Consider the following 14,971-nt stretch of genomic DNA (forward strand, 5'->3'; position numbering starts at 1 on the left):
TTCAGTCTACCAGAGTGGAAATAAATGACAAACAGGGGGGTGTGCAGCTATCTGGTATTGCCCCAGTTCAGAAATATTGTAGATCCAGGGCTGATGCACAGAGCAGCCTCAGTTGTAGTGGGCAGGTGGGTAGTCTCCATGTGACTCATGTTTACGTTTAGTGATTTTGCTGTTTCCTCTTTGTTTATTGCTCTCACGTCATAAGAAAACAAAGGAGCTATCAAGTGAATTAAATTCATTCACATAGTTAACGGAAGGCTAAAATACGAGGGCCGTTCAGAAAGTAACCTCCGGTTGATTTAAAAAAATACACAAAGTTAAATAAAAATATTTTAATATATAGATCTTACAACTACATCTTTGCACTATTTTTCTACATAGTCTCCATAGCGATTGAGGCACTTATCGTATCTCTTCACAAGCTTTGAAATTCCTTCTGCATAAAAATCACCCGCTTGTGTCTGGAGCCAGCCTGTGACCGCATCTTTGAGTTCTTCGTCGTCATCAAACCGCTGTGACCTGAGCCATTTCTTCAAATGCATGAAGAGGTGATAATCGCTTGGCGCCAGGTCTGGGCTGTAAGGTGGATGGTTGATAACGTCCCACTTGAAGGACTCAAGAAGGGCCGTTGTTCTGCGAGCAGAGTGAGGACGGGCGTTATCGTGCAAAAAAAACGATACCAGAAGTCAGCATACCACGGCGTTTGTTCTGTATAGCCCGTTGTAACTTTTTTATTGTTTCACAGTACACGTCTTGATTAATGGTCGTACCACGTTCCATGAATTCAACCAACAACACCCCTTTGGCATCCCAAAACACCGTTGCCATCAGTTTTCTGGCAGGCAGAAAAATCTTGCGAGGCTTTTCTTGGTTTGGTAGGTGAATTTGAATGTGCCCACATCTTTGATTGTTCTTTTGTCTCAGGGTTCACGTACTTAATCCAGGTTTCGTCACCGCTCACGATTCTGTTTAACAATGGTTCTCCTTCGTCCTCATAACGTGACAGAAAGTCTAATGCAGAGGCCATTCTTTGAGTTTTGTGGTGGTCGGTAAGAATTTTGGGCACCCATCGTACACAGAACTTCGGTAACCCAATCTTGCTGTCACTATCTCGTGCAAGAGAGTCTTAGAAATCTGTGGAAAACCAGTAGACAACTCCGACATTGAGAAACGTCGATTTTCACAAACTTTTGCATCAACTGTCTGAACGAGTTCACCAGTCACCAATGATGGTCTACCACTCCTCTCTTCATCATGAACGTTTTCTCGTCCACTTTTAAATAAACGTACCCATTCACGGACAACTCCTTCACTCATAACTCTTGGTCCGTACACGGCACAAAGCTCACGATGAATAGCTGCTGCAGAATATCCTTTGGCTGTAAAAAACCTTATGACAGCACGCACTTCACATTTGGCGGGGTTTTCTATTGCAGCACACATTTCAAACTGCCACAAAAACTAAACTAGCGCAGGTACGACGTTCACTCGACCACAGCTTGATGCCGACTGACCTGTTGAGTGCGTGAACGCACAGATGGTGTCGCTACTCCCCCCACAACCCGCACTGTGACCAATCGGAGGTTACTTTCTGAACCGCCCTCGTATGTTGTTAGTTTCAGATTTTATTTCCACTTTTCTGACAGTCAAGCATTAATCTCCTTGCAGAACAACGAAGTTATTTTTGTCAGTTTGTTAAAGAAATCTGGCTTGTATTAATCTTTTCTGCTGAGACGATCTGGACATACAAATGTGCACTTTAAGCCGAACTACACATTTTAGTATGGTTCATGAAATTCTGATGCTCTTGGAGTATTCTCCAATGTCTTGCTTCTTTTGTGACACAATGTAAGATCTTTCAATGTTTTACATGTACAAACATACAGACTTCCTGCATCAACGCAGCTGTGCAAGCGCGGTGATGCATGTTATCTGGCGCTCTCTGGCAACTGCTGAAACGGACCTATTTCTAACAGGTTGTGAGAAAATATTGCGAATGGTTGTTTGAAAAGCATTACTTAAAAAGTAAATTTCCTTTTATGCAAGATGAACTGTGAGGGAGAATGTACAATGAATTTCTTAAATCAGAGAGAGTTTGACTCTCATTTAAAAATCAAATCTTTGAGGACGACCATTTAGAAGAATTTAGAGCCCAGAAGATCAGACATTTATGTCGTCGTCAAAAATTTTACTGGCACATTTGTGTGATGTATCTTAAACTCCAACACAGGTAAAAAAAGATAAACATTATATGTGAAAGCTTAGCTTCTGTTGCAGCTTATTAATCTTAGAGACCAATATTATATGTGAAAGCTTTTCTTTTCTTGTAGGAATACTATGTATATTAATTTAAACCATTAACTTTTCCTATTTGTGTGTTCGTGCTAGTTTACAGTGATTTTGCTATTGGCTGACTTCATCATGTGTCCTATGCTCTGAATATCTGCTGTCATCGGCTGGCAAGATTGCGCGACATGAGCTATGACTGGCTTACAGAAGTGCATCACAGTCTCGATTTCAATACCTCGGAAAGTAATGTCCGGTGTTCGGTGAAATTTGAATTTATGCTTTCATAATATGAAAATATGCAGTGTACATGTTGCTGCTCATCAAACATCTTTCCAAATTTTTTTGCCCCCCCCCCCCCCCCCCCCCCCCCACCTGGGCATCGTTTTCTAAAGTGCCGGGAAATTCTACGCTGGTGTGTAAAACCTTAACCATTGAAAGTATTGATACATAAGTTTTACAATTCCGAGGAAAAGTATACTGTAACTTAACATGGAAAAAGTGTACTTTCATGTGGGAGAAAGTGTTTTTTAACCGTGAAATCTGGAGAGAATCTGGGAATTATTTTCCTTGTCTGCGTGTACACCCTGTCAAAGGTGCCACTTAAATTAAAACTTAATTCACAGATCCACCAGCTGCTGCAACTCCAGCTAGGACAACTCTGGCTGTAGGCTGCTGCCATGTCTCTACCAGTAACAGGCTGCACACACATTAGTGCAATAACTGCTCTGATTAACTTTTATTATTGACAGATTATTACGTGTATGGTGTAGCCTACCATAGCATTATGTTTTTTGGTGGACATGATGATCTTTGTTAATGAAACTGGCAGTCAATACAATTTTTGTTCAAGCTGTAGCTTACATTGGTCATAATGAAATTAAAGTATTAACAAGCTGTGGGACACCACGTACATAAAATTCAGTACTGAATCTTTGTGTGCATACATTTTTCAACTTGAATAGATTATTATGCCTTAGAAGTACGTAAGACTGACTTGGGCACTCAGTAAAGTAGTGAATTTTCTTGTGTTGTAGTATCTTTATGATAAGAAGTGGAATGTAAATTAAACTTAGAGGATTTTAACACACTTAAACCAAAATTAATGTTGCATTCCATTTCACATTACTGATAAGGTCAACTGTGATTCTTGCCATTCACGTTGAACAGAATGGAAAACAGTAAAACATCATTATTGATGAAGTTCAGGTATAGTCACTTTGTACTAGAGTAAATGATCATTTATGTGGCTGCTAAGCAATACTGAATACAAATCTTGCCCTTTGCTACTCTCAATGATTTGTAGCTATGTTCATTCAACAATTTTCATTAATGGTACAGTGATCTATAACTGTGACTGTAAAACTAGAAATTCACAGAATTGAACATCTCATTCTAGGAAGAAAATCAAATGTTAACTGTTTGGAATTTAATGTGCAAAATAACACTGCTTTTACGTTCTTGGAATAAACATTTTTCCGCAGTTTACAGCATATTTTATTGCTCCCGTCAAGTTTCCTGTGTTCACAGCATTAATTCCCACCCGTTTCAGCGTGTGTTCGTGTGCCATCCCTAACAACAGAACTGGAAAATGCTGCTACAGCATCTGGCTGCTCTCTCCTTCTGATGTAGTGCCTCCTTCTGGCTAAGATGGTGTGGCCATCAATTTGTCATCTGAGCAGGAAGACCTGCACCTGTCCTCTCAGTTGCAACTGGCTATTCCCTCAAGTATTCCAGATGGTTACAGTGTAGAGCACCAAAGAGTAACAGCCAGCAGCCATCATTGTAGTAGAACCTCAAGAGGTAGTCACCTGCCCAGGGCAGCTATGTCTGTGATTGAAGACAGCTTCAGACCCTGGAGCTGCAGCCTTGTGGATGGCAGCTTGCATTCCGTCAGACATCGTCACTCAGAGAACAGATGCTGGCTGCCTCCCTGCTGCCCACACCCATGCAGCACCAAGTTTCAGACCTAACTTGCCAGGACTGTGGCACTTCTGTTCAGCAGAACTTGGCGGTCGGTTCAACAGGCCAGTTGCTGCCGAAATTCATCACCAGATGGTCGTCATGGTTGGCTGAAAAACATACACAATGGTCATTCTCTTGATTCTGGATGCAGACAGAATGGAGACACTACTGCCTACCTTGAGCCTCTGAGGTCCCTTAGTTATTCTTCTTTTCATATGCCTCTGGCATAGTCCCTCTGGAGGGAATGAATGAAGTGTTTCTTAATAATTATAACGTCAGCTTTTTTCTCAGCTTCTTTTAACCCGCTTCGGTCCCCACGTACAGGTTACCAGGGGCTGTTGTAACTGCAACATACGGGTTTTTCATAGCACATAAGTGCCCTGTGTTGTGCCTGATTACTTCACACCCATCTCCAAATTTGTTAATAGTGCCTGCTAGGCCACACTTCCTCACCTGTGAGAGGTGTCATAAACCTGCCTTGCAGAACCACTTGCTTTCAACAACATTGTTAGTGCCCACTTCCCAGTGTGTCCCTTGGTCCCTTAACTTCTTTCTTCTTGCAATAGCTGTGCAAAATTTTCAAGAATTCCCCAAATCAGTGCCTATACGCATTTGTAGTGCAGCAGTAGTTTAACAATTTGAAGTAACACTCAAGAACTTTTTGAGATCGTTGCTAACGTTTCCTCTTCATATATTACAATATACCACATGCATTTTAAAGAATGTAGCTTACGTCTGAATGTTTATTGCAGTATCTTGTAAAAATTTGAAGTAAATTTGTCAAGAACTTTTGGTTCAAGATTTTTGGTAACTATGTTAAACTAAAGCTTGTCTTTATATCGTAGTAGAGATTAAACAGCTAATGTGCCCTCCAATAAACACTGATGTGCCAAAGAAACTGGTATAGGCATGCATATTCAAACAGACTACAGCGCTTTGGTCAGCAAGCCTATATAAGAAAAGTGTCCGGTGCAGTTGTTAGATTGGTTACTGCTGCTACCATGGTAGTTCATCAAGATTTGATTGAGTTTTAATGTGGTGTTATTGTAAGCACACGAACAATGGAACACAGCAGCTCCAAGGTAGTGATGCGAAGTGGGTTGTTTCCCTTATGACCATTTCACGGCTGTACCATGAATATCAGGAATCCGGTAAAACATCAGATCTCCAACATAAAAAACAAATGTCAGCGTGCAAACCATTCAATGAAGCATCATTGATATGGGCTTTTGGAGCCGAAGGCTCACTTGTGTTTCCTTGATGACTGCACAACACAAAACTTAACACCTCACCCGGGCCCATCAATGCCGACATTGGACTGTTGATGACTGGAAACATGTTGCCTTGTCAGATGAGTCTCGTTGCAAATTGTATTGAGCAGATGGACGTGTATAGGTATGAGGAGAACATCGAGAATCCATGGACCGTGCATGTCAGCAGGGGACTGTTCAAGCTGGTGGATGCTCTGTTATGGTGTGGGGTGTGTACAGTTGGAGTTACATGGGACCCCTGGTAAGTCTAGATATGACTCTGAAAAGTGACATGTGCGGAAGGATCCTGTCTGATCACCTGCATCCATTCATGTCCATTGTGCATTCCGAAGGAGTTGGGCAATTCCAGAAGGACAATTGAACACCCCACACATCCAGAATTACTACAGAATGGCTCCAGGAACACTTCTGAGTTCAAACACTTCTGCTGGCCACCAAACTCCCCAGACATGAACATTATTGAGCATATCTTAGATGCATTGCAACGTGCTATTCAGAGATATCAACACACACCCCCCCCCCCCCCCTTGTAATCTTAAGGATTTGTGGACAGCCCTGCAAGATTCATGGTGTCAGTTTCCTTCAGCACTACTTCCGACATTAGTCGAGTCCATGCCACATTGTGTTGCAGCACTTCTTCATGCTCGTGGGGGCCCTACACAATATTAGGTAGGTGTACCAGTTTCTTTGGCTCTTCAGTCTAGTTGGTAATAAGTTGAAAGTGGAAACAGTTTTGATTTCCTGCCTAAATTAGTAGCAGAGGTTTTAGTGTATACTTCCAAGTTCTGTGTTATAGTTTCATTTAACTAGAGGCCAAACCAAATTTTGTTGTTTATTATTTTAATCTATGCATTTTTAACAAATTATATATAGAAGGCTTCACAGTGAGGTCTTAATTTTGTATTATTCTGTGAGAGTGGATCAGATTTTAAAAATGAACTTGTAGTCTAAATTTAAAATTTTAAACCAAGTTTGTCACTGTTTTAGCACTTTCTTGAAATGTGGAACACTGACATTTTTTGACAAGTGAAATCAGTGTTGGAATTACTTCATCTGAAAGAAAGATTGCAATGATAGGCTAATTTGTAGGACAGCCTGGGTCTTGTGTTAAAGGTTGTTTGTTGTTCGGTTGTGAAGCCAACAGATCTCATCAGTCTGTTTTATATACATTAGGTATTTAATAATTATATTTGAGTCCCTCTGTAAACCCTAACTTTCAGTACATAAGATTATTTAAACTTCTTAATGTGTTTGCAAGTATTAATAACAAAAATGCCTGTGTCCAAAATTCCATGAGTGTCCTGAGAATCTTTATCTTAGCAGTTATGTAGCAGTAAGAATAGTCATCTTGATGACATCACTCCTCAGTGCTGACGTATTGTATTTTTCCCTTTATTTGACTTTTACCAACTGTTCAGTTACTTGCAGTGAACAGATTAAATTCCTAAATATAAAGAGATTTTCATATGAGTCGTCATTACTCCACTATTGAATGCCCATTTCAGAATTCACCATCATGTAACAGTTGTGATCTGCCACTCACTTTGTACCATTGATCTGTTCAAGCACTCTTAAAGATCGCTTCTCTCAATAGTTTTTGCTATTTCAAATTTTCCCAGTAAAACAAAAGTACCAAGATTCCACAGGTTGCTGTTTCCACTTACAATTCATGGTGTCAGATTAACAGCTGTATCGTAGCATTTCTGTTAACTGTAATTCATATTTTTACATCTGCTCTACAGTAGATATTTTAGTATTCCACTCACAATTCAATTTTTCTTTCTACATCATACAACTCAGGTTAATTCCTGCAATGGCCGAGATCTCACTTGTCTTTGTTTTTTGTTCCAGGTCTCAGGTCATTACACTTCTTCTAGAAGTGCCAGACCATCGATTGCCTCTTTTCAAGTTCAGAGAGATGTTCGAGAAAAGATATTTGGCATCAATCAGTGTCTCGGATATCTACAAACTTCGTGATGTCTGTGTAGTCTCAGATGGACCAAATGGAAGGATGGTGACACTTAATCCAGATCACCGACATACGCCATCTCCGTGCCTGGTATCAGGACAGGTAAGCTCTGTATAACTAAATTTGGTATGTATCCCCAAATGATATGCTATTAGTAAATTTTCTGTTGAGTCAACTAGAAATTGCCATGACGTTTTTCTGTTAGTAAAATTCTTTCATTGTGATAGTAAATGACAGCTGAGACAATTTGACAGAAACATATTTGTGTGTATAAGATCTTAAACCCTAACGTTCTGTCCTTGAGATGTATTTAATGTTCTCTCTCCTCTTAACTGGCCTATAAGTTAACTGGCCCAATGCTATGTTAAATTACTTTAATGAGATTTAAGATACCATATTGACATCTCTCAGATCTGGGAGAGCAGCTCTGTTTAATGTGTGTTCATAGCTTCAAGAAACATTGACTGGAGTACTTATTTTTGCCTTGGCCCTTGTGATTGTTAATAAGTATCTGAGGTTTTCAACAATGATTTATCAACCATTTATGGTTGTTGAATCAAAAGGGTGGTGGATGGGTGACGTACTACAGTGTTTGGGCAAAATTTATATTGCAATCTCTGATTTGTTGAACATGTCCATTTTAGTAAGTGATGATTAGGGATACAGAGTCATTTGAAGTTTACATAATATCTCATTAGCAAAAATTCGTGCAGTATTGACATGCACAGGCGCATGCTCGACCACTGTCTCTGGCTGCCGAGGCCTGACTTCTTGGCCAAATCTTACTTGTTCAGCAGTCTTTTTGTTGTGCCTGTCTGTGACTCAACCGTTCTACTGTATGGTGAGTAGCAATCTATACTTTCCAAAACAGTATTAAGAAAAGGGTAGTTGCCACTCACCTTACAACAGAGATGTGGAGTTGCAGATAGGCACAACAAAAAGACTGTCAGAAAGTGAGCTTTCGGCCAATAAGGCCTTCGTCAGAAATGCGCACATGTGCAGATTTTCCATTGTTTGTATCCTTTTCATAATATTGTCACAAATTTATTTATTTTTTTTATTGCCAGAAAAATTTCTTGTTGAATTAATACCTTTGTATTAGTGTGTTACAAAAGTTAACTTGGTGTGTCGGGTTTGCAGGAAAATCAGCCATACTGTGTTCTGCATGCAATGAAACCACAGCCAGACAGAGGGTGGGCAGAGCAGGAGCTTTCTGCACTACCTTCTGTAAATATTGGACTGAAGCTTCTAAGTAATCGTATTAAGGCCTTGCTGCTGTCGCATGGAGGCAGCCTTCCATTACCAAGGTAATTTCTCACTCAGTGTATGAAGTAAAATTACTTGCTATATTGTTTGATAACAAAGAACATGAAACAGTTGTGTGTGTGTGGGGGGGGGGGGGGGTAGGAGGGAGGGGGGAGGGGGGGGGGTTCCAATGTAGAGGAGGTGCCCCTTGCTGCAGCTGAGCCATGGTGAATCCTTGTCTGCCCTCTGACCTGCAGACTGACCCGACCCATGTACTTTTACCTCTCTTTCAGTTTTTTATCATCTCTGGGATCAGTGTTTTAAATGCCTTGATTTCATTGCTCCTAAATAACAATTAGATCAAATGTTTGGCTAATGTTACCAACTCCAAATAGACACTGAACAAGACACCTAATCGTCTACCTCCCTAACCAACCAAACATTAAACGTCCAGTTCCAGAATTCGGTTGCTTTTTCTGTTAAGAGACATAAAATGTGTATGAAATACTTCATAATCTGAACAGTTGGAAAACATTGCAGAAAAGTTCTATTTTATTCAATGTTCCATTCAAGAGTGAGAGGGGGTTGTATAGGATTGGGGGGTTTAAATTCATGTGAAAACCAAAACACTATTTTGTTTGGTTTGCCCTCATATAATTTCATATCAGATTTGCTGACACTCTTCACCAGAATCTTACATCTGAACAAACAACAACAATTTTTTGTCAGTCTTTAATGTTCAGTAATGATCTAGTAAAACTTTTAATTTGCAACCAGTAAAGTTTATTTCCTTGCTCTGTAAATTTGGAATTTTGTTCCATTATTTATTTAACCTATTTATTTGTTTTACTTTTTTTAATTTCTTCTTTGTCTCTTCAAATTTCTCTTTCATTCGAGATATTTTCCCCATCACTCCCTTATTTTTATTGTCTTCTGCTGCAGCAGTCTGGAAAGATTGCAATTTTTTTTTGTTGCTGACTCTTATAAGCTGCTTTGACCATGGACTCCAATCTTATTTCCTGTATATTTTTATTAGTTAACATAAATTGACAATGTTGGTAATTGCAGCTTGCCGTACTGCTATTTAGCAGTGTTCGATAAATTGGAAGTGTCAGATACTGGAGTACCTTTGGAGCATCTCGTTAGTTGTCTGCACGATGTGAAGATTATTCCTGGCCCACCGGGATGTGTCAAAAAATTGGTTTGGTCTCCAGATTTGCAGCAAGATTCTTCTTTCTCTCAAGGTAATAAATATATTAGTTACATGTAAATTTTACATTTGTCAAATATTCCATGAATCAATGAAGTATTTTCTCCCTTCTGTCATTAATTGCTTAGGACCTTTCTAGCTTTATGCAATAAAATAATCGTTGGATGTTATTGTTATTAGCATGATTGAACTGTATTTGTTCGTGGTAAGCTTTATTGTTGAGTCTTGAGTTCCTTGCAGCTCTCATTTTCTCTCCATGAATTTTCTTTTTCTTCACTGCATTTTGTTCTTTTTTTTCTTTAGTCAATTTCAGGCTGCACTTTCCGTTTTTTTGTCGACAACTTCCTAGGAATTAGTATTGTCATTTTCTCATTTTTTATTATTGCTTTATTTCTCCCTTTTATTTTAAATTGTATTTTTATTTTTGTATTTTCTACCTTCTTGCAATTTTTTTTTTTTAGTTTTCACTGCTTCTCACGTCAGTGTTTAGCCATAGGCTTGTTTTCTTTTCTTCTTCTTTGTCATTTTGCTAGCTGTCTTCCTAACCTGACCCTAGTATGTTTCATGTAAAATACTGGTGCCATGTCCAGAGTTCCACAAGAATGACCTAGAGGGAAGTGGACTCTGATTGGCACAAACTTTCAGGCCATCCCTTGTACTTGGACAAGTGGTGTATTGGTTTTAGTGAAGTTGAGAATACTCTTGGCAAGATGTCCAAAAAAATCAGTGTGTCAGTTAGCACTTCAGACTGGTATCAGTAGCATCTACTCAGAACTGCATACAAACTTACTGGGTAGTGGCAGTAAAGCTGGATGTTGCAATCTGTACCCGATTAAGAGGTTTATATTGAAATACAAATTTTCGTTCTAGTGAATAATGGTTGTTTTCATTAGGGTGTGTGAACTTGCAGAACAAGTCAACAAGGAGTTTTGGAAAATCATCAGTTACATGGAGAGTATGCGCATGATTTGAAAACAATTACAGCAACAAGAGTTATTGAACCAACCTTTGTCCACCAAATTGTAACCTCTATTCTCTCTCTCTCTCTCTCTCTCTCTCTCTCTCTCTCTCTCTCTCTCTCTCTGAACCAACAACTAAAGAAAACATGCTGGACAATGTAAGGACACACACACACCACAATTTTGGCTAATGATGTTATCATAAAATGTCTTAGTTAAACAGCTTTGAGAACTGTTAAAGTATGTCTGCTCCAGTTTTTTTGAAGTATTCTTGAGATCCCATCTTAATGGGTAACAGATGTGTGGATTGGCAGGACCTTCATATCTAAAGGTCATAGATATTAACAACCTCAAGTGGATCAGACTAGCCAGAGGCACAAAGGCACATTTTGAACCAGAATTTTTTAATTTTTTATTTGCTGCCTGGTGAACTATGGAAGCACCTCAAGGTGCATTAGGTAAACAGGTTCTTTTGCAAATGGACCAAGGTAAAACAACTGCCTATATGTTTCTGGATATGCCATGGTTTCTGTTGTTTTGTCTTTTTGAGATGTATATTGGTGACTGTAGAGTTGTTTTTCAGTCTGTCATGAATGCTGGTTCTCTCGACTTTCTCAATAGTGTTTCGTGAAAAGAATGTCTTCTTCCCTCCAGGTATTCAAATTTGAGTTCAAGCAGCATTTCTGTAATAATCACATGTTGTAAAATCTGCTGGTAACAAGTTTATCAGCACATCTCTCAATTGCTTAGATGTCTTCCTTTAATCTGATGTGGCAGGCCCCCCAAACACCTTAGCAGTTCTCAAGAATTGGTTGCATAAGTGTTTGTAACCTTTCTCCTTTCTCGATCAGCTACATTTTCTTGGAATGCTTCCAGTAAACCAAAGTGACCATTCTCCTTCCATGCAACCAGTCTGACATTGTTTTGCCTTGTTGTGCCTCAATATTTAATCAATGTGACTGTTCAGACAGCACACCACAAATAATGTATTCGAATATTTTATGATTTTTTTTCGCTACTCATCTCCATTAACTTAAATTTTTCTGCATTTGGAGCAAGCTGGCATTTATAACACCAAGCAGAAGTTTTGTCTAAGTCGTCCTGTATTCTCCTACAAACAGTGGAAACTCCAGATTGTTAAATCAGTAATATTAGCAGGAGGACAAATTAATTTTCACTGTACATATGGCCCTTTGAGTTGCAGATAGGCACAATAAAAAGTGAAGAGACTATTGCGCATTATTGCCTTTGGCCAAAGCCTTCTTCAGCAAGCAAGCAAGCGCGCGCGCGCGCACACACACACACACACACACACACACACACACACACACACACACACCACTCACTGTCTGGGACAGGGTTTTATCATAAAAAGTGTCTATATAGTGTGGATATCCTCTGCTGTTCACATGCAACTAAAAGTCTTAATTTGATTTAAGCAGGAGGTTTTTATTTTGGAGTATCTCTCTCCGTCATTCTAATAAAGCCAACCATTACTCTTAAAGAATAGTGAGTGTTTTCTTTATGAGGTCTCTGCCACAATTTCTTCAGGTATTAGTGGCACATATAATTTGTCTTCGGCCTCCGGAACTTTGCACTGAAAGATTAAATGTGGTACATATCATTTCCCATACCATGTAGTCTGCACTTAGAGCTTCTTTTTCTATTCCCACCTGTAAAGAAGTGGGCAGGCTAGTCTCTGCACCTTCTCAAAATCCACCTTGCAGATGCCCCATAGTGATGTTGATCATTTCCACATCCACCATTGTAGCTTCTACCTTTTGTCTACTCATCATGGTCTTAATCTGCATACACATAGTGTTCTTCTGAGCTCTAAACATGGATAAGAAGGTTGTGGTGATAGAAGCCCCCTCAGTATCCGGGAAGATGGAGAGAGGTCTCCTAAAAGTGTAGTGCTTTTTCTACTTTCCCAAGTTGAAGTGCTGTTTCACATGATTGGTGTGGTTGATAAGTGCGTAGAGGAATATCCCCTATCCCACAATCTGCACAATAACTATTACAGTGAAATGAATACCCCTAGCTGCGTACAGGTGTTGATATTTCAACAGGGACCATTGAAAATGTGTGCCCCGACCAGGACTCTAACCCGTTATCTCCTGCTTACATGGCAGATGCTCTATCCATCTGAGCCACAGAGGATAGTGCAACTGCAGGGACTTACCTCTGGCACACCTCCCATGAGACCCACATTCTCAACTTATTGTCCCACACTATATTTATAGTGCTCCTGCCCATTATATTCATTACTCGCAGCTTTCTGCCGATTCCCGTAATGTCTAAAAGAACAGATACCATCTTCATATATATACATTAACTATGTTTTCTTATGTCTTTAGAAGAGAGGAGGATAGTGTGATTGGTCTCATGTCCTTAGCCTTGGTATGGTAAGTTCTTCCTGGCTTTGGAATGAAAAGAACCTTCACTGTTCTCAAAGCATTAGGAATGACTCGGGCAGCAAGACAGACTGTAAAAAGTCTGCAGAGGAATCTAATCGCTCTAGTGCTTCTGGCAGCAAACCTGGAAAGACTTCATTTGGACCTGGTGACCTGAATGGCTGAAACATTGGCATCGCGTACTGGATTTTTTGAAATCGACACATTCTTTGGCAGTTTCCCAGTTCTCCCATTGGTTACCCATAAAAAATTACCTCACAAGCGCTGACATTTGTTTTGAATAATTTGCTCGAGTCCATTGGGGAAGTGAGTCTCGAGGAGCTCATCCGGTCTCATGTGCTGACCTAGTATACTCAACAACCTCCTTCCTTAGTGTGTCTGCTGGATTTGGTACTATCCTTGTGAGGATTTTGTGAAGGCTGGCTCTGGGAGCTGTACCTTCAATCTCCTTACAGAATACAATCCAGGATGATTGTTTTGCTTGCCTAATAGCAAGATTTTATTTAGCAAGGGCTTCCCAATATTTTGCCCATTGTTGTTTCCTTCTTGCAAAGTTAGTCTAATCACTTGCTTTCTTTCCAATTTCTGTTTGTACACTTTTAACTGATGACCAGTTTTCTGTGTGTGAGGTCACAATGGCAGTCATTAGTTCATCTGCCATTTCTTCTAAGTATATTGGTTTACATATTGAGGTCTTAACTTCGAGTTTCTTTCCTAAATGAATTGATCTGTTTTCTCAGGATTCCTATAGGTGATATTCGTTTCCAACCCAAATTAGTTTGCAAGTGTTCAGATAAGGTATTATTATTCTCGTGTCAGAAACATACAGATACATGTACATACATTTTACACAGTTATGATTAAATTACTTTCGACCAAACCGTGGCCACTTCCAGTGCATTTTCTATTACTTGTTGATCATATTCAATACAGGAGACTGGGCACAATAGACACTGAAGCATGTGCTGAACTTTCTGTTCTTCTCCACAGTCACACCAAATATCATTTGGATCAGTGTGTCCCCATCTTGCCAAGTTCAATTTTGATCTCCCAACTCCGGGTCTCAGTCTATTCAGGGACTTAGAAATTGTCCATTCCCCATCATGGTCTGGAGATAAAGCTTCAACAACTCTTTTCCAATCAGGGGAAGGTAGATCGTAGCCATCCGTAGTTGTAACTTAGCTTTTTCAGCAGTGGTTCTAAGTTCCTTTGATATCCTAGGGAAACTCTTTCTTGACTTCAGTCGTTGCCGATGTGGTTCATGCCCATGCAGAGGCTGGGTAATTTCCTGTTCCACTGCCTTCCTTTCCTTGTTTGCAGCTATCTCTCTTCGAACAGGTGGTGGTGCTGTTCCTGCGAGGTGGTAAAGCCATTCGACTGGAGAGGATTTCAAGCAACCTGTCATAATTCTGCAGTTTTCATCGAGAGCTATGTACACTTGTTTATCACAAGATGAATTATACCAAACATGACAGGCATACTCTGCCACAGAATAGCATAGTGCCATTGCAGATGTTCAGATTGTTTCAAGTTGACTACCCCACTGTGATCCAGCCAGTTTCCATAGAAGATTGTTCCTGGTGGAAACTTTTGACTTGCATTTCATGCAGTGCTTTTTGAAAGCGAGAGATCTGTCAAGTGTCACTCTTAGG

At 39.8% G+C, this 14,971-nt stretch overlaps 1 protein-coding gene across 1 annotated transcript in view; it reads left to right on the forward strand.

The window, feature by feature from the left end:
• Window positions 1–14,971, forward strand: part of LOC126235935 (meiosis regulator and mRNA stability factor 1) — a 205,841-nt gene that overhangs the window by 96,921 nt on the left and 93,949 nt on the right. The window contains exons 15-17 of the mRNA XM_049944899.1: window positions 7,374–7,593; window positions 8,632–8,798; window positions 9,805–9,980. Of these exons, the coding sequence (XP_049800856.1) occupies window positions 7,374–7,593; window positions 8,632–8,798; window positions 9,805–9,980 (563 nt within the window). The remainder of the gene's footprint in view (window positions 1–7,373; window positions 7,594–8,631; window positions 8,799–9,804; window positions 9,981–14,971) is intronic.

Source organism: Schistocerca nitens, chromosome 2 (assembly GCF_023898315.1).
Source record: "Schistocerca nitens isolate TAMUIC-IGC-003100 chromosome 2, iqSchNite1.1, whole genome shotgun sequence".
NCBI lineage: Eukaryota > Metazoa > Arthropoda > Insecta > Orthoptera > Acrididae > Schistocerca > Schistocerca nitens.